The sequence below is a fragment of the Grammomys surdaster genome, unplaced genomic scaffold (genome assembly GCF_004785775.1).
Source record: "Grammomys surdaster isolate TR1022 unplaced genomic scaffold, NIH_TR_1.0 191, whole genome shotgun sequence".
NCBI classification, from domain to species: domain Eukaryota; kingdom Metazoa; phylum Chordata; class Mammalia; order Rodentia; family Muridae; genus Grammomys; species Grammomys surdaster.
Window position 1 is genome coordinate 7,361,819 of NW_021604636.1, and position 22,631 is coordinate 7,384,449.

Consider the following 22,631-nt stretch of genomic DNA (forward strand, 5'->3'; position numbering starts at 1 on the left):
AGATCTCCACTTGAGAAGTACAAGAGATTCGTGAGGCGGGGAGCTGAGGAAGACGACAAATGAGAGCAGGCATGCAGTCTTTGCAACCTACTTTAATAAGAGGTCAACCTCTCCTCTAGCCCACCCAGGAGAAGTATCGGAAGAGAAAAGTTATTAGGATGGGGAAGTGGACCTGTGCAGCAATAGTTCTTTGGGGGTAAGCTTAATCTTTGGCAGCAGTTCAGTCCTGTAGCAAACACCAAATACAATTCAGCACCTGTAAACAAGTTCTCTCGGCAGGCAGACACCAGGCACAAACCAGCAGCCACAGTCCAGTCCTTTCAGCAAACAGACACCAGGCAGCTCTAGTTCAATCCTGATGAAATTGCCAGGCTCGCCACAGCACTAGCTGTGGCTCTATAATGGTCTCCTGTTGCCGGGGGAGGTGGTAGTGGTGGTAGGGGTTGGGGGTGAAGCTTCTTTGATGAGGCACAAGAGCTGCACTCTATGCTGAGCCAGAGCACACGATGTTCCAGCCAGGCTGGACCTCGAGGTTGGATATATGGGCGACTGGGTGAGATCTTAGTGTTAGTTACTTTTACCCATTAACACTTTATCCCCAAGTTGCTGGATGTGTGCATGCTTCCCACAACATTGTCACACTGCTCTGTGGACAATGAAAACTCCAGCATATACACCTTCCAGTCACAGAAGAGGATGCTAGTCTTGCCTTCAAACTGATGCTTAATATTTGGATAATTTTAGCTAATAAACTATCACAGATTTTTCAGACTTTGGAATGAGGCTGTCCAGATCATCTCAGCAGCTCTGATACTGTTTTGTCCATGTAGTAAGCAGGTCTAATGGTAGCTGGTTTTAGACTTTGGAAGCTGCCTCTGCTGGCTGTTTTCAGCCAGTACTGGTAACATTGAGTTCTGGTTAGGTGATGAGGCTGGCTTTGCTAAGAACATGTGCACAGGATCATGATGAGGACTGAGAAATGATAGATCTAAGGGTTATAAGTTACAGTAATAAAGTGATAGCTGACCTCCTGGGAGTCCTGTTTAGTATTTACATTTAGTCATTATTGTTAATGTTTAAACCTGGTGACAGGATCGGTACCTGCTGCCCTTTTCGAGATTCTGTTGACCACAGAGGCTGTTCTCACCAGATGCCTAAAGAAAAGTGTGCCGAGTGAGTATAGAGTGTAAGAGTCCAGGTGTGGACCTCTGGCGTCCATACCTGCACATGCAGCAGAGCACAGCTGTGGCCATGTGCATGCAGACAGCATCTCTCAGACACGTTCAATTAATTTTCCTGATTATTTCAAACATCTCAACTCCCTTGTCCACCAAAATGTGGCAAAAACTGTGTGAACCTTGACAGCATTGGGACGTGATCTCCAGATGGTGACTTTGTAAGAGAGGAACATATTTCAGATAAAAAGTCTAAAAAGAATGAAAGCAGACTTTGCTCCGTACATGAGGAGAGGACTGGGACCAACCTTAGGCTCAGGCTGTAAGCAGTGCAGCTGCACCAAAGGAAATGTTTTCATCTGGATGCAAGCAGCATCATTTCTGAAGATCAATGAAGAAAGCTGGCCTTCTGTTCACCTAGGCTTCTACTTGAAATGCTTGCCTGCATGTACATAAAGGCATTCTGAAGAGAACACAGAAATGGCAGTGTTCAACTGAGCAGACGGGCATCAAAATTATAAGGGTACTGGGAATATGGCCATGCATGCCTATAATCCCACCACTCGGTTGGCCAAGACAGGAAGATTACAGGTTCAAGGCCAAATGATTGCATACCGAGAACTTTTGGAGTGTATTTTCTTTGTGTCTTTTTTCAGAGTCAGCACATCTGTTGAAATTACACAGAGAAAATGTTAGCGTGTATACAGCATTGGGCTAAGTATTTTGTGTGTACTTATTCACAGGGTCAGCTAGCTGCAAGTGAATACTACCATTCTGTCCTGTGAAGCCACCCTGAAGGACAGGTGGCCGCTCAGCGAAACTGTACAAGCTCTACAGGCTCCCCTACTTTCTTCTAGGTGAATAATCTGGGAATTATTTTATCAGGGCTTAAAGCTCTGTGAGAGTCATGGTGGCTACCTTATTAACAAAACCATAATGGGGCCTATCAACTGGATCATAATGGGAGGGCTTCTTTTCCAGTGACCAGGGAACCATGCCCGGGTTTCCAGTGTCATGATACCTGGGAAGAGAATGACTGGCCTGAAAGACGATCTGTGCACCCAAGTCAACATAAAGAGCATGTGATGAAACTGGGGAGTGTTTTGTCCAGATGCTGACAAGGACAGGTGAGCCAGCCCTTTGTGGTGAGATAGCCAACCAGGATGAAACCTTTCTGAAATGGGGCACTCCCTCTTGTCCAATGCATATTTAACAGCCCGTTCTGCCCTTCAAACTGCTCTTTTGTTCCACAGAGCTGCTTCTGAGGAGCTGAATATCCCCACTTTCTTGATTACATTTTGTAATGCTGCCTCTTAAAATCCTGTTGGGCCACCTGAGTACAATTATGGATGTTTTCAGAATCATGTGTTCATGGAGAAACTCTTAGTGTATATGCAGACATTCTTGCTAGTTTGTGGGATTTAATTGTCTTTTCAGAGTTTCTGTGGGCATGAAGTGAGGATACCCATTCTCTTCAACTAGAGGGAGTACTGCCTCTGTCTTGCACTGTTCCTCAAGGGGGTGTGTCATACATATTTTTAGACCTCTCATTAATAGAATCTGAGGAGGTGCTCAGCCTTTGAGTATACCCTGAGAGCAATGTCAAGACTGGGGTTCTACATATCATTTCAATTCAATTCATTGAGACAAACATTTGGCTTTCTAAAACATTTCCTTAGAAAGAGTTGGATATTATTTACTATTGTTGTTATTGTTATTATTGCTATTGTCACACTTTTATTGACTTATTTATCTCAACTACTGAATTAACTCAGAAGCTCTTATTAGAAGACTTTACTATAGCCGTGAGCCTCTTCGGCATGTCCCTGGGAGCAGATGCACTCTACTCAAACACTGTGTGAGTAAGACAGGATCTCACTCACTTACCTAAGATGCCCTGCTACAACTCCGGACAGTCCTCCTGACGCAGCCTCCCCAGTGCTGGGCTGGGATTGAAAATATGAACCCCAATACCTGGCTAAAGAAATTAGCTTTTCTCTGTATAGATAGCTTGGACATTGTTTCATGAATTCTGCAGTCATATTGCCTTTTGAACTTGGCAGTGTTTGAATAGAGTGATCTCCGTCCAGGGACGTGTTGAAGAGGCTCATGTCTAAAGCAAAGGGTTCTAATGAGAGCTTCCTGGTTAGTTTAGTAGTTGAAATGAGTAAGTTAATACAAAGTAGGACTTTAAGAAAGTTCCCCAGACTGATTTTCTCTGTTCTCTAACATGGACCACATTCCTCTTAAAGCTGGAGAACAGTTCCATTAATGCCATGAAACCATAAACCAGTTTTTATCAGTTTGTGATGGGCTTATATTTCCCATGCCCCAGTAGGTGAGTAGAGCCATGGGATAGACTAGCTCTGGTCTCTGAGTTTTGAGGAGAAGCATTATGCATTGGTGTTTACTATAGGTATTTTATTACTTACATTCACACTGCTGGTGAAGTTTGCACTGCTGGTGAAGATCTAGTTGTCCCTGGAGCATGGTCACATGACTTCTGTTCTCTTATTCTGATCAGCTACAATTAATGTACTTCCTACTACCTCATGATGGACTTGCAGCATGAGCAGAAAATGCACTTTGGTTTTAAGTGATGCGTAGTAGGTCCTACTGGGACTGCATCGTACCTCAGGGTATCCTAACATACTAGCTAGCAAGCCACTGCATTAAAAAAAATAGTTTTGGCAGGGCTTCACATCCTGTTCCTCCAGATTTCTCTATGTTGCTTGAGGCTGTAGCTTACACCTATGATCTCAGCATTCTAGAAGCTGAGGCAGGAGGATTACCTTGAGTTTGAGGACAGACAGAAATCTATAATGAAAGCAAAAACTGAAATGTATTTTGCCCTAGGCTCAGGACAGAAAGATGCAGTTAAAGATGCAGAGATGCCAAGAAAAGACCCAAGGAGCTTTTGGGCCATTGTAAGTTTGTGTGAATATATCTAAGAAAACACCCACATTGTTATCAAACTTAACTGTGGAAGACTATGCTGTTACCAGAATATTGTCAGGAAAGAAAGCTTCCCAGTCAACATCGGGTAGAGGAACCAGCAGGGCTAGAAAAGGAAAGTAAATGAAGGCCACCCAGCCTAGGAAGAGGGAAGTCAACCTCTCTGTTTCAGAGGAAGATTGATACACAAAACACTAAGGAATCCACAAAAGAATCTATTGCAAGAGGGAAAAAGGTCAAGATAAAAATTCAGTTGCACCTCTGTGTTCTAGTTGTGTGTGTGTGTGTGTGTGTGTGTGTGTGTGTGTGTGTGTGTGTGTGTTGATGGCATACATGTAGGAGCCAGAGGACAGTCTTAGGTGTTGGTCCTTCCCTCTCGCCTTGTTTGACACAGGGTCCCTTGCTGCTTGCAGCTGTGTGTGGCAGGCTTTCTGGCTCTCAAGCTTTGGAATTCTCCTGTCTCCATTCCCATCTTGCCAGTGTGGGGCTTCTGGGGATTGAACCTCGGGTCCTCAGGTTTCCTCTGCAAGCACTTGACCCAGGAGCCACTTCTACCACCCTCTCTGTTCTAACAATAATAACATCTATGCAGAAAATAAAAAGAATTCCATTGACAGTAGCACCCAAAAGAATAAAATATTTAAAATAAATGTAACAACATCCAGGCATGGTAGCACAGACCTATCATCTCTATTGTTTGGGAGGCTGAGGCAGGAGGATTGCAAGATTGTCAGTCTTGGAAACTTAGTGAGACCTTGTCTCAACATCAAAAGTAGAAACGTGGATGAGAGTGGAGCCCTTACCTGGTATTCCTGAAGAGTGCCTAAGTTTAATCCCTAGGAGAGGCAGAATGAAGGAGGGATGAAGGAGGGACAAAGAGAGACACAGGAAGGACCAGAAGGAGGATGCGCAGTGGGAATAACCTGTGGCTTGTTCTGTTAAAACTGTAAGACATTAGTGGGGTAATGGTGGCAAATTCCTTTCCTCCCAGAACTCAGGAGGCAGAGGCAGGCAGATTGTTCCAGGACAGCCTGGACCACAAGGAGTTCCAGGACAGCCCGAGTAACATAGACCCTGTCTCCAAAAACCAAAAGGGGAGGGGGGAGGGGAAAAAAAACTTAGTTGATGGGAAAAAATAACGCCATTTTCACAGATTTGAAAGAGCTGGTGTTAGAATGACAATAAGTCCTTAAATTTGTTTATATATTTCACATAATCCTTATCAAAATGTAGACAGCATTTTTATAAAAACTGGTCAACTGTTCTCATATTTCACAGTGAAGTGTAAGAGACAAAGAATAGCAGAGTCTTGAGGGGAAAGTGCTCTCATGACAGAGGGTCAAACATAATTCTGTGACGGGATTTTGAAAATGGAGTCAAGACCACTTAATGGGTAAAAGTGGACAAGGCAGATAAACTGGGCTTTCTGAGCTTGTACTTCAGAACTAAGACAGCCACAACCAGGGCAGACTAGCAACTGTCAGGGATTCTCATGCACTGCTGCTGGCTTTGTAAGGCAGCACAGCCATTTTAGAAAGCAGTTGGAAAGTTCTTCACAATGTCAAACGTCCACTTACCATCTGACCCCGAAAAAGTGCTCCTAGGTGTGTAGTCAAGAGACTTAAAAATATTATCACTCAAAAGCTTGTGCTCGTATCAGCATAATAGTCAAGAATATGAACGCTACCAGGTGGTACATGGATAAAAATTCTGTGTGTTACACTGTGGAATTTCATTCAGTAATAAAGAGGAAGAAACACATACTATAGTATGTAAGAGCACTGAAAATACTATTCTGAACGAAAAATCCAGTCACAAAAGCCACATTGTATGATTCTCTCAACATGTGATGACAAGAATAGACAATGCTATAAAAATAGCAAGTGGATCAGGGTATTTGACTAGAGATTATTGCTGAGGGATTGCTTTAGTAACATCTAGGGAATTAGATTGTAATGACAGTTGCACAACTGTGAATATGTTAAAAATAAATTTTATATGGGTGAGTTTATGGTGAATTGCAGGGTGTTTAAATGATACGATCAGTTAAAAGTATTAGGACGTCAGCCGGGTGGTGGTAGTGGTGGTGGTGGTGGTGGTGGTGGTGGTGGTGGTACACACCTTTAATCCCAGCACTTGGAAGGCAATGGCAGGTGGATCTCAGTTTGAGGCCAGCCTGGTCTACAAAGTAAGTTGAAGGACAGCCAGGACTATCTGGCTATAAACACCTTAATTAATTAATTAATTAATTAATTAAAATAAAAATTTAGGAAGTCATAGGAAAGATGGATCGTATCAGAGATGACCCAGACAAAAAGAAAAATCATCTAGCACCTATCCTGTATTGTATGAAACTCTCACCTGTGGGAGTGAGCAAGAGACAATGAGTGCACACAAGACATTTTTTTGCCTTTTCTTAAATATCTTTTCTTATTTTGATAGTTTTATACATGCAGATAGTGTATCTTGATCATATCCAACACAAATCTCCTCTCCTTTTTACCCTGGACTTTCCTAGTACTTCACCTCCCAACTCCAAATCCTCCTCTTCTTTTAAACCCAGACTCTAATTAGTGTTGCCTGCATGGAAAATGGATGTAGGCCATCCACAAGAGCGTGAGTAACCCATCAGATGCCACACCCTTGAGGGAAAATGGCACCTCCACCCAACAAGTTGCCAATAGTTTCTTAGCTAGGAAAGACTCCCGTGGGAGTCTCATGCAGGCAGCCACAGCTGCTGTGAGTCCCTGAGAGCCATAGCCATGTCGTATCCCGAAGACATTTCACGACACTCCTGCCCATCCTGCAGACAGTTAGGACCTTCCTTGTACTTCAGGAAGCAGCCTCTCTGAACGAGGTTGAGGGCAGCACCTATCCATGGGTCTAAACATATGTATTTAGACAGCAGATTGACAACTTAGCTCTTTAGCAAATCAGCAGTAGTAGGCTTTCACCTAAGGCGAGGGACTTCCCCAGGTTTGGGCCTTTGACCAGGTTAACAGGACAAGACATTAATTCCTCCCTCTGGAGTAGGCTTCAGATCCAGTTGGAAAGTCATTGTTGTACAAAGTAGACGTACTTTGACTGGCAGATCAGTCTAATAGCATACAGGGCCCACTGTTGAATATATCTATTCACCTCCAGTGACTAACACTGAAAGCTAGCCAGCAGGGAAGAAATTTCTAGGTCATTTCCAACTTGATTTCTTATATCCTTCAATACAAGTGTGTTGTCTCTTCAATAATAGGGTTTCACTATGCATTTCTGCACAGTGTGTTCACCTTGGGGTTGACAGGCCTATTGTTCAGAAACAGAATCAGAGCTCTTCTTGCTTGATGCCTGGAACTACTAGTTGATCAGTTAATCTATCAGCGCAGGTTAAGTTGAGGAATCACTGAAAGATCCGTGTGTTTGGCTGGGAGGCAGGCATCCATGTACACATTCACTGTTTGTGGGCTGAGGCTGCCACAGACCTTCTCTTGAGACTCTTACGTAGTTTTCCCATACAAGCTGCTCCAGTGCTCCTCAGCTTAGGTTTCCAGTTTGATTCTACATGTAAGTTGTTACCCAGGACTGCTCTCGATACATGTATGGCTCTCCATGGCTCCTACATCTCTCCCACAGAAGACATTTAAGTGATATATCCTTTCATTGGCTCGAGAAACATTAACTTCACAGCCATCGCAGGGCAAGACTCTACCAATCTACATGTGTCAGAAATACAAACATTGCATGGTTTTCTTTGGATAAGAGAGTTAGGTTGAATGCATTCCTTTAGCCTTAGAATGTTGGGTTGAGTCTTTCTTTTTTTTTTTTTTTTGGTTTTTTGAGACAGGGTTTTTCTGTGTAGCCCTGGCTGTCCTGGAACTCACTCTGTAGACCAGGCTGGCCTCGAACTCAGAAATCCACCTGCCTCTGCCTCCCAAGTGCTGGAACTAAAGGTGTGCGCCACCACTGCCCGGTGGGTTGAATTTTTTAATGTCTCCCTGTGATCTGCATAATAGGAAGACATTTGTATTCTTATTCTGGTCAAGTGAATTTTGATTATATGATTTTGTTGCTGGAATGTTTTAATTGTATTCTTTAATGTCATTGCAGAACCTCTCATGAACAAATGTGTTTGTAATACTTTAGAGTAGTCATAAGACTAGAAAGTGATTAACTCTGGATATCAAATGGATCTGGAGTTGATTTAATTGATACCCTGTTTTAAAACACTTCAGAGTTTTCTGGACCAAAAAAGAAAACAAATCACCTCTAACCTCTGTTAATTAAGAGTGACTCATAAATGCCTAGTCCCACAGTACTTGATGTGTGTGTGTGTCGGGGGTGAAGTCTGACATCCAGAGAGGGGCTTCCCCTTCTCAAAGGGGAATGGGAGGAGTTTGTGTACGAGGAGGTACTGAGAGGAGAGGAACGGCTGGTATTGGGTTGTAAAGGGAATAAGTAAATAAATTTAATAATAATAAAAAATGACTCATTTTAAAGAAGAGGGCTGCATGCTGGGAGTTAAAGGGTTAAGGAGGGAGCGTGAGATGGGGAAGAAGAGGGCATCAGAGAGTGGGTTAACCAAAACTAAAGATGTGTGAGAAGCCTTTTAGGAAACTCACTAGTAAGCTAGTCTCAAGTATAGCTTTAAAAGGAGTTCAGACGAAGACTGCATGGATGGTTAATGCTGCTACTTGAAGACATGGGTGTAAGCAGGCATTGTAATGTCAGGCTTGACATCCCTCCCTCTGACTCACTGAATGGGGACACCACAGAGTCCCCCAAAAACCAGCGGTGATTGCCATTACTCTTGGCTGTCCACTATAACTGTATGGTAAACACCCGGGAATAGTTCTTTAATTTTAAGTCAATAACTACGAGGTTAAAGTTTCAACTATCCCATTTGACATAGCATATGTGGTTGAATGAGAATAGCCCCCGCGGGCTCATGCATTTGAACACTTAGTCTTCAGCTGACTGTTTGGGGGAGTATTAGGAGGTGTGGCTTCGCTGGAGGAGGTATATCAGTGGGGTTAGCTCTCTCTGCCTCCTGCTTCTGATTTTGAGCTCTTAGTTGTTTCTGCCACAGAACGCTTTCTCCACCATCATGGACTCTAACCATCTGAAGCCAGAAGCCTAATTAAACACTTCATTTCTAAGTTGCCTTGGTCATGGTGTTTTGTCACAGCAATAAAAAAGTCACTAAGACAGCAAATTTCTCTAAGTAACTTACAAGATTGAAGACCAATGAAGAGTTAACCACTGGCTACTGCACCTAAAACTGAGTAAGCACTTCAGCACTTTGGGACATACAAGAAATAATCTGCTATGAAGACAGGGCCTGGCACATGGCTCATGCCATAAGGGTGTTATCAAGAGGAGGCAGGTCTTCTCCTGGGTCCTGACTCTTTACTGGAACACAGCCTGGATGGACGGATGGGGCCTTCATTCCTCTCCATGTGGTCTGGACTTCCTCAGAGTTAGGTGAGTAACCCCAGTGCTGTCTTGCCTTTCCCAGCCTACTAATGGAAATGATACTTGAGGAAGTCCTAGCATCCCACCCAGGCCCAGGGGAAGCACTTGCTATGGTTCGGATCTGGAATGTACCCCAAAAGTCCATGTGTTAAAAGCTTGGTGTCAAGCACCTGACACTTCTGGGAGGTGGTGCCAGTGAGAGGTCTGCAGATCAGATCGGAGAGGACACACCTGTGATGCAGGTGGTAGAATGCATCCCTTTTCTGTTTCTTTTTCACTTTCTGTCCATGAAGTTGGGATTTTGCTCTGTCATGCACCACCACCTGTACTTTGGAACTTTCTGAAGGTGGGCTATTACTCAAGCATGGAGATCATGTGGTTGAAGTCAATGGAAGGTTCATTGGTGGTGGCAATAACCACTTTGATGCTGTTGAAGCCAATATAGAGACTAGAAGCCAATATACTAAACTTGCTCCCCTTCCTTGTCTTTTACCATCTGATCTCAAGGACTCAGGTGGTGCTACAGAGGACATACCTGTCCATCTGTCCAATTGGGAGGAGCAGAGACCCAACTCTATAATCTTTTCTTTATAAATTATTCCTACTTGGCATGATATCTTAGAAAGTCTTCCATGTCCCAAGATTTTAGGCAAGAGACAAGCTAATAGAGAGGGCTTGCTTCTCCTAAACTACCTGTCCCTTGGTGAACATGCTGCAAACAACTGTCGTTTGTAGGCAGGGTCTATTAGTCGCTTGTCTAATTGCTGTGACACAGAAAGAGCAACTTAAGGAAGGGACGTTTCATTTTGGCTCACAGTTCCAGAGGATAAAGAGCATCGTGACAAGGAACATGGGCAGCATGACTTGGAGTGGCTGGTCATATCACATCCAAGTCAAGAAACAGATGAACATTGCCGCTCCTTCTCATTCAGCCCAAGACATCGAGTGGGATGGTACCACCCACAGTTAATAGCCTTTCCACCTCCACTAACCTAATCTAGAAAATCCCTCACATCCACGTCCAGAAGTTTGTTTCCACGGTGATTCTAGATCTGGATACATTGACAACATTAACCATCACATCGGTTTCTTTCATAGATTTCACTAAAAATGATTACAACCAATCAAATTGATGGAGATGTGCTGTATCCTTTTAGGAACCTAAAAGGAATGAAGACATGACAGACACATGGGATCACATGGTCTGGGCTCTCTCATGGAAAAGGCTGTAGAACCCTGGGAGCCCAGCATGTTTATTATATACAGTTGGACACAGAGACGGGTTACAGTTCAACATAGAGTTGAATTAAGGTGGCAGGGTTTATAGTATACAGCTGAACAAGGAGACAGGCGTAGCTAATCACTAGGATCAGTCTCTGCGGGGAGACAGACTTCAGGCTGTAAATATCCAGGAGGGCAAAGCTACAGAGGACGCTTTCTGCATATCGTCAACATTAGAACTTGAGACAGGGATGGCTTTTCCACTCCCACAGATCTAAGGCATTGGGCTCCTTGATATGGTTATTCCCATATCAAACAAAAAACACATTCACCAGGGCTTCACTCACTCCGGAGACAGAAAAAGATAACACTCAAGTCTGACAAGAATGTGGAGAGACAGGCATATATCACATATCACAAACCATGCCTCTCTGGAGAGCCGCTGGGTACTTGGTATGTAGCTTAGTTCCATTCCCACTTAGCTCTAGATGAGGTTCAGAAGTGTGTGGATAATGTAACATTCTGTGAGCAAAAATGTTGAACTACCATTCGGCAGCATGATATAGTTCCATTTGGATCATTAAGCAAACCAAAACCAAAACCAACCAAACCAAAAACCCAACATCCAGGTGAATTACCACAGCCAATGCCTAAAGGGAAACTCACTACCGGGCTGCCGCGGGCGCGCATGCGCGGACGCGGGGTGGGGCTTTGCGCGGATCTCTGGGCACCGCAGCCACGCCCACCTCAGGGCGCTAACACGTGATCCAGGGAGCCCGGCTCTACCCTGTGAGCAGCCCAGCCCAGCAGCGCAGCCCGGGGCCGAGCCCGGGGCAGTGCAGCCTTCCTGGCCTCAGAACCCGGCGGGTGCGGGCGCCGGACAAGCGTGACCTCGTCTGCGGGGAGCCGTGCCGGGAGGAGCCGCCTGGAGGCGGCACTCTCAGTCTGGGTGCGAGGGAAGTGAGTGTGGGCTGCACGCCAGGTGGCGTTGGGGCGGGGGCAGGACCGGGCCACCGGGTGGGCTGTGGTCACGCACACCCCAGTGGCCTGCCAGCTCGCCCGGCCTCCTGCGCGCCGCCGAGCGCCCGCCGGAGCCCGTTCCGAAAGTCTCTCGCTGCATTTGCACTCTGGGGATTTGGACCGGCTCCAGAAAGCTCCATCGGAGTTTGTTTTCCCGAGAACCTGCTGGAGTGTTAATCCTTGTTTTTTTCGTTTTGATTTTTTGTCAAAGCTTTGATGGGCGTAGAGGGAAGGCAGCTGAACCTTGGGAAGAAGTTGACGATGAGAACATTTACTTATTTATTTGTAGAGATTTCCGTAAACTAGATGAAGATAGGAGATTGTACCTTTTGCAGGTTGAGATCACGTCTGCTTCTTAGGGATGGTTTCAGCCATATTATTAATGGTTTGTTGGTTTTCTGAGACTAGTTAGGTAGGCTTTACCTCCTTGTTTAGCTGAGGGTGGTGCTCCTCCTGCCTATGTCTCCCTAGTGTTGGTGTTACAGGCTCATGCCAGGATGCCTGGCACTATTTTTTTTAATTATACCGCTTTTATCCTCTGATAGATTTTTGTTTTGGAAGCTTTACTTTCTAAATCATTTCATGCTAGGCTTCATACATAACATTTAAAGACAAACTCAACTATATTTGAAAATATATTCAACGGAGCCTTATTTGAGCACGTTAGGTACCCAGCACTGCCTGACATGCTGGGGTTGCAGAAATAAGCAGTACGGACTAGGTGCCTACTTCTCTGTGGTCACTGTCGGTGAGAATGTACACTGGTGCTGCCACTGTAGGAATCAGTATGAAGGATTCTCAAAAGACTAACATACGACCTAGCTGTACAACTTCTTATATATCCAGAGGTCTAAGTCCTACAACAGAGATCCATGCACATCTGTGCTTGGTACTGCTGCATACTACAAGAAATGGAACTGGCCTAGATGACTGTCATCAGATAAAAGGATTTTTAAAATCGGTACATATACACAATGGAATTTTACTTTGCCATAAAGTAAATCACGATATTTGTAGGAAAATGGAACTAGAAATGACCCTGTTAAGTGAAATAAGCCAGACTCACACAAATGCTGGGTTTCTTTCCTAGATCCTGAACTGTTATTTATGAGTTAAATTCCTTCTTTGACAATTTTAAACACGTACATAATGCGTTCTGACTACCTTACCCTTTACCTCTCTTGCCTCCCTACTCCCATCCTCTGGTAACTCCCTCCCTCTGTCCCTGCAAGACACTTTCCCACCTCCCATGTCTTTTTGTATCATGACCACTTGAGTTTTACCCTGTGGCCATAGATGTAGAAGAATTCATTTGAGCCTGTGGGCTCAGCCATGAATACACATTGTCCCCTTCTCTCAGAATCTACCAATGGCCAGTAGTTCAGAAGTAAGAAGTAGTGCTTCATGAACCACTCCCCTGATCTCTGTCTTGAGAGGGCCCATCTTGTGCAGGCCCAGCACAGGTAACCACAGTTGCTGTGTGCTTGTGATTGTAATGGCTGTGCCATATGTAGAGGATGGGATATCAAAGCACTTCCTCTGTCTGCTGCCTTTGAATTCTTTTTGTTCCCTATCCTACAGTTGTTCCTAAGCCTTAGACGGGATGCTGTAAACATCTTGTTTAGGGCTGACTCCTCAGCCTTCCTTAGTCTCAGCATCCGTAGTAGCCATGAGACTCTGCAGTCGCCATCCATTGCAAAGAGAGGGTCCTCTAGGGCCGAGAGTAGCATTTGTCTATGATTGAAAGCATAGTTACTTAGAAGGACAGTTTGACTCTTTGTCAGTTAAGCTAAACAACAGTAGTAAGTTTCCCCCCAAGGACCTATGAACCCTCTAGTCATAGGTGATAGACAGGCTTTCCAGCACTGGGCATTGGTTCCTGCCTGTCCACAAATCCAATCAGAGAAAGATTGGTTATCTCCCTAAGAGGTATGCCACTATTATACTGGTGGGTCCATCTTGCCTGGCGGGTCATAGTTATAGTTCAGCAGGTTGTGATTGTAGTTCACAGCATTTCAGCTAGTTAAGACTTGTCTTTTCTCTCCCACGTCCTCCATAGCACCATTGGCACTAAGAGCTAGCCAGTATGGAGGAGGTTTCCAGGTCATTTGCAGCTTGATTTCTTTGTATCTTGGAACCAAGAGATGTAGAACTTTCAGCAGTCGAGCCTTATCATCTAGTTCTGCCAGACAACTAAGGCTTGACAAGAGCCCGTGCTGTTTGAGGGGCCTCTAGGGCTTCTCTGACCAACAATTCCCATAGAAGTGTGATGGTTTGAGTAAGAATGGCTCTCTTAGGCTCATCTGTTTGAGTGCTTGGTCCCCAGTTGATAGGACAGTTTGATAAGGATTAGGGGATGTGGCCTTGTTGGAGGAGATGTGTCACTGGGATGGGCTTTGAGTTAGCTCTCTCTCTGCTTCATGCCTGTGGGTCAGATACAAGCTCTCTGCGACTGCTCCAGGGCATGTCTCCTTGCTTACTGCCATATTCCCCAACATGATGATGGATTCTAATCCTCTGGCCTGACCAGCCACAATAAAGTCTTTCATAAGTTTTTCTGGTCATAGTGTCTTTACCACGACAGAAAAGTAACAAAAATAGGTGAAGTCCCGCTTATCTACCTTCAGAGCTTTTATATTTTAAATTGCGGTTTCCATGATGTTGGGTATACCCTTCATCTTGGTTAACACTCTTCTTCCCTCATCTCCCCGGCTCTCCCAGAATTCTGCCCAGTATTCGAGCATCTCTGGTGTATATTGAGTAGCCCATGAGACTTACTCTCTAAAGTCTCCCTGTTTCCAATGGCCCTTGTCCAGTGTCCTGGCTTCTACATGTATTCCAAGTTAAACACAAAACTGAGGAGTTGAAGATAAGATTCTGGATCTTAATTCTGAGAATTGTGTCAGGGTGGGGATGAAATTAGAAAGGACGCCATGAGTGCAGAAAGCTTATGGGATGGCGAGGAAGTAATAGAATGTGTATGACATGAAGCCAGAGAGAATGGTTAGGAGCACTGGCTGCTCTTCCAGAGGACCTGGGTTTGATTTCCAGCACCCACATGCCAGTTCACAGTTGCCTTTAACTCCAGTTCCAGGGCCCTCTTTGGGTCTCTGCAGATGCTGCATGCATGAAGTACAAACATATATACAAGCAAAACACTCATAAACTACACACACACACACTATACATATACATACTACATATATATAATATGTATATTATATACATTACACATGACCTGAAGGCAGAAGGCTTTTATTTCCTGAGGGAAGGGGTCCAGAGATCAGGAAGGAGAGTGGAGAAATTCAGAAAGACAAACTGAATGAAAATGTCTTGATGAAACTTGTAATTATTACAAACCGAGTCTAAAAATTACCTCAGAAGAAACAACAGGAACACCAAAGATTTGCAAAATGAAATCAGTAAATATTGCTGAGATTTACAAAAAGGAATTAGACTTATGTTTTTATGAGCTACAGAGAGGAATTTGGATTTTAGGTTTTTAAACTCTGTTTCTGGATTGTGTATGGTCAGGCCAACTCGGTTCCGTTAGCATTTTGGTTTCCTCGCCTCAAATGTTTTGTGTCTTTGTGCAGACCATGACAAGGCAGCTTTCAGTACAGCTAGCTACATTTTAAAGGAGACTTTGGGGTTTCCCCTCTATCAATAAATCTTATTGCAAAGCAAACAGCCTTGGCTCTCTTGTGTGTGAAAGGAGCAGCTGACACAGTTAGAAGTAGTAATGTTTTTGAGTTGACATTAACAAGTCTGAGGTAAAGCTGGTTTTTAGGCTCCAAAGGTGAAGCAAGTTCTCTTGATTTTTTTTGTTTAATCATTGCCTCCAGATTATCCCAGGTAATAAATTGTCCTTAAAAACGAGAATGTAGGTACTTTTGTTGGTAGATTCTTTTACACAGACTTGGATTTCCCAGATTCCTAGGATGGCATGTAACTGGTTTAAAAACCCACAGGCTGTTTACTTTGCCGTGAGGAACATGGTGAAGCTGATCCACACACTGGCGGATCACGGTGATGACGTCAGCTGCTGCGCCTTCTCGGCTTCCCTTCTGGCCACCTGCTCCTTGGACAAGAGCATCCGCCTGTACTCCCTCAGTGACTTCGCTGAGCTGCCGCACTCGCCGTTGAAGTTTCACACCTATGCCGTCCACTGCTGCTGTTTCTCGCCCTCAGGACACGTTTTGGCTTCGTGCTCGACAGACGGTACCACGGTGCTGTGGAACACTTACAATGGACACACCCTGACGGTGTTGGAGCAGCCGGGTGGCAGCCCTGTGCGCGTTTGCTGCTTTTCCCCGGACTCTGCCTACCTGGCATCAGGGGCTGCCGATGGGTCTGTTGTTTTGTGGAATGCACAGTCATACAAACTATCTAGGTATGGTGGCTTAAACCCTGCAGGGCTTGAATCCCGTTAAGATTAAATCTTATTTTTTATTGTGGTAAAATAGACATAGTTGACCCATTTAGCTGAAGTTATTAAGTACTCTAGAAACCATAACCTTCTTTATGTTAACAGTTGAAATCATCTCTCGCCCTCCCTGTGTGGTGTCTGCAGAGCAGGCCTGTCAGCTGGGCAACAACTGTTGCTCGAGAAGCTGAAGAAAGTGATACTTTCAAGTGTTGTTCAGGTGTTCACCTAGCTTAACCAGACAGCTCAGAAATGTGATCTCTTTCTTTTTTAGAAATGGACACCTGGCTAAGGAGGGTTTTCCACTGGTGAGGTGTGATTTCCACCTCTGTGGCGCAGTTTCCTTCCTGCATGTGATTAACAGCACTCTAATTGCTGAGTCCTTACCAGTTTGTTTTCTTACCTGAGGAACAGTGTTGCCAGGGCAGTACTTTTGAACTGTCTTCCCAAGAGAACTATTGTGCACATGTTTTGTTTTGTTTTTCCATAAAGAATTTGTTTGAAGATGAGGCACAGAAATTGAATGTGGTTTTTATTCTAATAGCATGTCTTTTCAGTAAGAAGTCAGTCTATATAGTTTAAGGCCATTCACTGTTCGGCTTGGTTGTTTTTTTGCTTTTTTAAGCTTTGGAGTTTTAGTGTGCTCATATTGACTTGCTATGAAAATACAAAGATAAGAGATTGTAGCTCGGATCCCTATGATTTAGGCTCATGGGTATCAGCTAATGTGTTTAAGACCTCGCTGTACTCTGTAAAGAATGTGTCAGTGTGTAGCGTCTGATGGTTTATTTTGTAGGCATCAGTCACTCCTTCTGGTTCTGTCATTCCTAAAGGGACTGTAATAGAAAGACAAAGCCCCCAAACCTCACATCCTCCTCTTTTGTTCTGTTTCAGGTGTGGTAGTGTCAAGGATAGCTCATTGGTGGCCTGTGCGTTTTCTCCTGATGGAGGCCTCTTTGTCACTGGCTCCTCGGGTGGGGACTTGACAGTGTGGGATGACAGGATGAGGTGTCTGCACAGCGAGAAGGCGCACGATCTCGGGATCACCTGCTGCAGCTTTTCCCCACAGCCTCTCTCTGGTTGGTCGCCCACTCTTTGAAGCATGGGACCCCTGTCTGTAAACCCTGACTTGATCCTTTGAGTCTCCATTTCATCGTTAGTACTGAGGGCCTCTCCATTCTATTTCAGAATCATCCTTCTGTCTCTCATCTTTTTAGATCAAAATGAATCGTGAAGAACTATTATATGACAAATTGGTCTTTTTTAAAGGTCTGTACAGGACATTTCACTCCTCACAGTAGGTTCAGCTGCATAGTCTTATCTGTTGCTTTTACTGTCTCTTTTAAAAATTAAAATTGGGGTAGAAATGGGAAATGTATAACTTCAGAAAGGGATGGGAACTAAAGTTGCTAAGCATCTTGCTGTGAGGCCCGGAGGTATGCTTTGGGTCTCCCACGCCACCCAGCAATCCAGCAGAGGTGTGTGCGCTCCTGTTCCCAGCACTGAGGAAGCAGAGTCAGGGGCGTCTCTGGGGCTTGCACAGGAGCCTAACCAGATCAGCAAGGTCCAAATTGGGACTGATAGAGCTTTCCTCACAGTCTGTGGGAAGACACCCAATACTGACCTCTGGCTCCTGTGTGCATGTGCACGCATGAACATGTACACCTAACACGTTTGAAATAGAAGTAACATTTCGCCTTTACTAATTTAATCTTCCAAAACCTAAGATGTTTGACAACATAACTCATTTTTTTTAACGATGAGACAAGAATTCCTGATTAAAGTAAACTGTTGGTTTCAAATTGAGTCATTGGATAGGGCAGTTAGCCTTGTTTATTTTCATTGCCTATGTTAGAGGGGAATTTGGCCTCTGCCCTCCCTAGTCTTGTCATCAGATCAGAGGTATCTGTGGCAACGAAGGAGCCACAGGAGTGAATTACTTAGCCCAGTGGATGTCTGTTGAATGATAATAGATACAAATTAACAAAACTCCCCCCCCAACCCCCAACCCATAGGAAGCCTTTAAAGTCTGGTATGTGTATCATAGGGTTCAGTACTCACATGTGGCTATCTATGATGCTAGAGGCAGCCCTGGCACAGCAAGAAGACAAAATGGCTTCTACATTCCCCCTTATTCCAGAGGCCTCAGTGATTCAAGTACAGTGAAGGGCAAATTTCAAATCCCAAAGTACAATACATAAGTGCCTGTCTCCCAAAGCACAGTACTTAAGTGCCTGTCTCCCAAAGCACAGTACTTAAGTGCCTGTCTCCCAAAGCACAGTACATACGTGCCTGTCTAGCACGTTGCACCTAACCCTAAGTCCTGGCTTTACATCAGCTTGTTACACAGCTTCCTCCATTCCTTGTATTGCATTTGTTTTTCAAGCAATTTCCCTCTGGGCCCTTCACCTAGTGGACACTAGAGCTTGGCTGTCAAGGCTGCTTGATTAGATGAAATCTTTTCTTCTTTACCCTTTTAACATTTTATGTATATTTACTAGGTTTTATTTTTATGAGCCCATTCTTCTATCAAAGCCTCTACCCACTTTAGTTAAGCATTTTAGTCTTTTGATGATTGTTTGGTGATTATTTTATTCCCAGGGTGGCTTATAACAGACAGGAAACATTTCACCCATTTTTGTGGTGCCTTCTCCACGTCTTTAAGGCACGCACTTGTTGAAAAAGAACATTGCACACACTAACTAGACAAGGACGTTTTCACTTTTGCAAAAGGATCTGCAGTGACTTAAGCCAGGAGAGCAAGCACACCCGGGTGGGACGATCCTATACCTACAGAAGGGTGTGTGTGTGTGTGTGTGTGTGTGTGTGTGTGTGTGTGTGAAATCACCTACAAGAGGGTATGTGTGTGAAATCACCTGCAGGAGGGTGTGTGTGCCTGTGAAACCTCCTACAGTGTAAAATGCCATCTGTGCTATTAGGCAGCAGCTGGAGAAGAGCTTCGACTGATGGTGTCAATATCTTGTTACCTCCACTTATTCAGGGACTTAGTCTAGTAGATACGTAATGAAATTCTAAAATCTTGAAGAAAACATTATCTAGCGACTTCTGAGATGCCAACTTGATTTGGTTAATTTTGCTAAACTGTGTAATATTTTCCAGCAGATCAGCTAGATTGATAGATATGATTTTATATTTATGTAATTCAAGTTTTCCTCTTGGTCATATCAAATGGAAAATCAATTATTATTATTCCGTGTGCATTACAGCAGGCTTTTAAGAATTGGTATCTCAAAAGGCAATTACATTGGGTGTGATTAACCATTGACACTTGTAAAATAACTGAATTTTCTAATTTTTTTTTTCATTAATGGAAGCCTTGTAACTTCTAAAATTCAGTTGGAAGATATTCTGCTTTCATGGCTAAATACTGGCTTATTTGACAATACTATATATAATAAATATTGTAACATATAGTAATATGTTAATACAACTTTGAGCCTAAAAGGACTTTTTTAAGACATCAGCTTTAGACTAAAGTTATAATCCTATATAATACATAAGAAATTTTGTAATCATTTTATTAGTGTCAGCTAACAAACATTCCTGGTTTCCATGCCATAGATGAGTCATAGTAACAGGTCTCAGTATGACCAACCTCTTGGTTTAAATGGTTTACCAATTTTTCGTATGTTTGCAGTTTTCTGCTTTGCTGTTTTTAGGTGGAGAGCAAGGCCTCCAGCTTTACCGATTAGCGTCGTGTGGTCAAGACTGTGAAATCAAACTCTGGGTTGTTTCTTTTACCCATGTCTTAGGTATGTTTTAACCATCTAAAATGACTTGTGACCTACATAAGATTCTTACCTTTTTAAAAAATTCTTTTTAACTTAAAATACTCTGGATATTTTTTCTCTCTTTCTCTCTTTCTTTCTTTCTTTCTTTCTTTCTTTCTTTCTTTCTTAATTTATTTTTTTTTCAAATTGTAATTTATACTCATTCACACAGGGGTTATAAACACAAAAAGGTAGGACGTGGGGAAGGGGATGACACTGGAGTGTGGGTGTTCAGGGGGAATACAGATATCTTTCAGAACAGGGTATCGGCTGAGTGAGGGTTCAGGGGATAGGTCACTATGACTCTGCCTATGATTCACTTGTCCTTATCTAAGTTGGTATTATCTGCCAAGGCTACCTAGTTACAAGGTCTGTGACTACTCAGGCTGGTAAATTGTCACAAAAACTGCCTGTTTACAATAGCTTATAGCCCTCTGTTTCAGTGTTTATCCACAGAGACCCAAGACTTGGTGTTAGTATACATGTATGACAGGCCTATTGCTGATTTTAGGCCTATGGCTGATTTTAGGCCTTCAGTGTGTAAGCAGGGATGCCTCTGACATCTTTTTTTTATTAGTAACTTTTTTTTAAATGTTAATCAAAGGCTTTATAAGTTTAGTAATGCTCAATAACAAGATGCCCATACAATCAGAAGTGTAACCCAATACCCAACCCAGATATACCAACTATCTTTGACTGGCGAAGTCACAGGAACATCTGCCTCCATGTTCCTCCCTCCCTCCCTCTCTCCCTCCCTCTCTCCCTCCTCCCCATCTCCTAGCTCCTCCTCTCCTCCTCTCCTTACTCCTCCTCCTCCTCTCCTTTACTCTGGATATTTTAAATAATAGTAAAAAACCTGTTTTAAGAATGTTTTATTAAGTTGGATGTTGTGGCTCACACTTAAAATCTGAGTATTTAGGAGATGGAAGCAGGAAGATAAGCAGTTCAATTCCAGCTTCAGTCTGTTTCTTATGTGTGCAGAGAAAGCCTCCTTAGACAGCACGTGTCACCGTCTGCACCTTACTCTGCTTGATGGTATCACAGGGCACAGACAGGCCTGGGCCCTGGACCTGCTAATAAACCCTTCTTTGTATGAGGTGCACAGTCACCGGTGACTACAGCTGACTTCTGTTCTGTCTGACTGTAGAGAAGAACACTTGAAAGTTCACCCTGCCCGGCGGTGGTGGCGCATGCCTTTAGTCCCAGCACTTGGGAGGCAGAGGCAGGCCTGAGTTCGAGGCCAGCCTGGTCTACTGAGTGAGTTCCAGGACAGCCAGGGCTACACAGAGAAACCCTGTCTCAAAAAAAAAAAAAAGAAAGAAAGAAAGAAAGAAAGAAAGAAAGAAAGAAAGAAAGAAAGAAAGAGAGAGAAAGAAAGCTCACCCTGTGTTCTGGAATTTGTCACTGTCTTAAGGTTCTTACTGCTTTCTCAGGTTAAAACCTGTTTATCCTGCTTTGAGCTTGAAGCCTTTGTTGCTCTTACAACCTTCCTGTCTGGGTAAATGTTGGATGTCTCGGGCAGCCACTGGCCCTTCAGCACAGATGTCACCCATACCCCATAACCTCTTACGACTATTGGTATATGTTGGCATCAGAATACACTGAGTTCTGTGTGTTTACTTTAAAGAGAGTTGTGTTTATTTTTAGTAATTCTAAAAAAGCATAAAAAGGATTTTATAGTCATTCTGTTTGTTTTGAGACGGGGTTTCTCAGAGGGCCAGGCTGGCCTCAAAGGGTGTGCGCCACCACTACCGTGCTATGTAGATGTTGTGGATTTGTAGGATGTGGAAATTACCAGTGATGTATGTACAGAAGTCAAAATGTTTGGTAATGTTAGGTTTTACAAAATAAAATCGTGTGGTTAGGCTTTTAGGCAGTTGTCCAGCCTATTTTTATCTTATCAGGCAGATAAATTTCGTACACTTCACACATTTAAAAATGTTAGTGATTATAAAATTGTACCAGCCTAGTCTTTGCAGAGTATATCATTTAAAATAATCTGTCATTGGCAACACTGATTGGATTTAATGGGTTATAAGAAAAAATTATTATTGGAGTGTGTGTGTGTGTGTGTGTGTGTGTGACTCAGAGCTACATACCCAGCTATTACTGTTTTTTTTTAACTTTCTCATAAAACTGTAATTGTCTGATTATCTGAATGGATACCAAAGCTGCATGAAGATCTTTATTTTTTTGTCTTTTTGTTATTCACATTATAAAGTATATTAATGAAATAGTATTGAATTAAATTGTAGTCATAATCCACTTACTAATTTCTCTCCTTGTTAATTGCAGGCTTTGAATTAAAATACAGAAGTACACTAAGTGGGCACTGTGCCCCTGTTCTGGCCTGTGCTTTTTCCCATGATGGCCAGATGCTTGCATCAGGGTAAGCTATCTCAGGGTAACCCATTAATGCTCCTAGAGCAGTTCTCTGTTGGTGGTGGTTTTATTACATTCATCTATTCGCACGTGCCATAGTATGTGTATAGATGTCAGAGCACAGCTTGTAGGAACTTGTTCTCTCCTTCCACTGTATGAGTTCCAGGCTGGGGTTTGAACTCAGGTCATCAAGCTTGG

The 22,631-nt window shown here is 43.5% G+C and overlaps 1 protein-coding gene across 3 annotated transcripts in view; it reads left to right on the forward strand.

Annotated features, from left to right (window-relative positions):
* Positions 1-11,576: 11,576 nt before the first annotated feature.
* Wdsub1 (WD repeat, sterile alpha motif and U-box domain containing 1) overlaps positions 11,577-22,631 on the forward strand; it is a 29,076-nt gene continuing 18,021 nt past the window's right edge. Inside the window, exons 1-5 of one of the 3 annotated variants that reach the window (XM_028769265.1) lie at positions 11,577-11,774; positions 15,806-16,227; positions 17,155-17,339; positions 19,941-20,033; positions 22,347-22,440. In XM_028769265.1, coding sequence (XP_028625098.1) covers positions 15,830-16,227; positions 17,155-17,339; positions 19,941-20,033; positions 22,347-22,440 — 770 coding nt within the window. In that variant the 5' untranslated portion in view covers positions 11,577-11,774; positions 15,806-15,829. The remainder of the gene's footprint in view (positions 11,775-15,805; positions 16,228-17,154; positions 17,340-19,940; positions 20,034-22,346; positions 22,441-22,631) is intronic. The other 2 variants (XM_028769262.1, XM_028769264.1) reach the window with 2 other exon arrangements.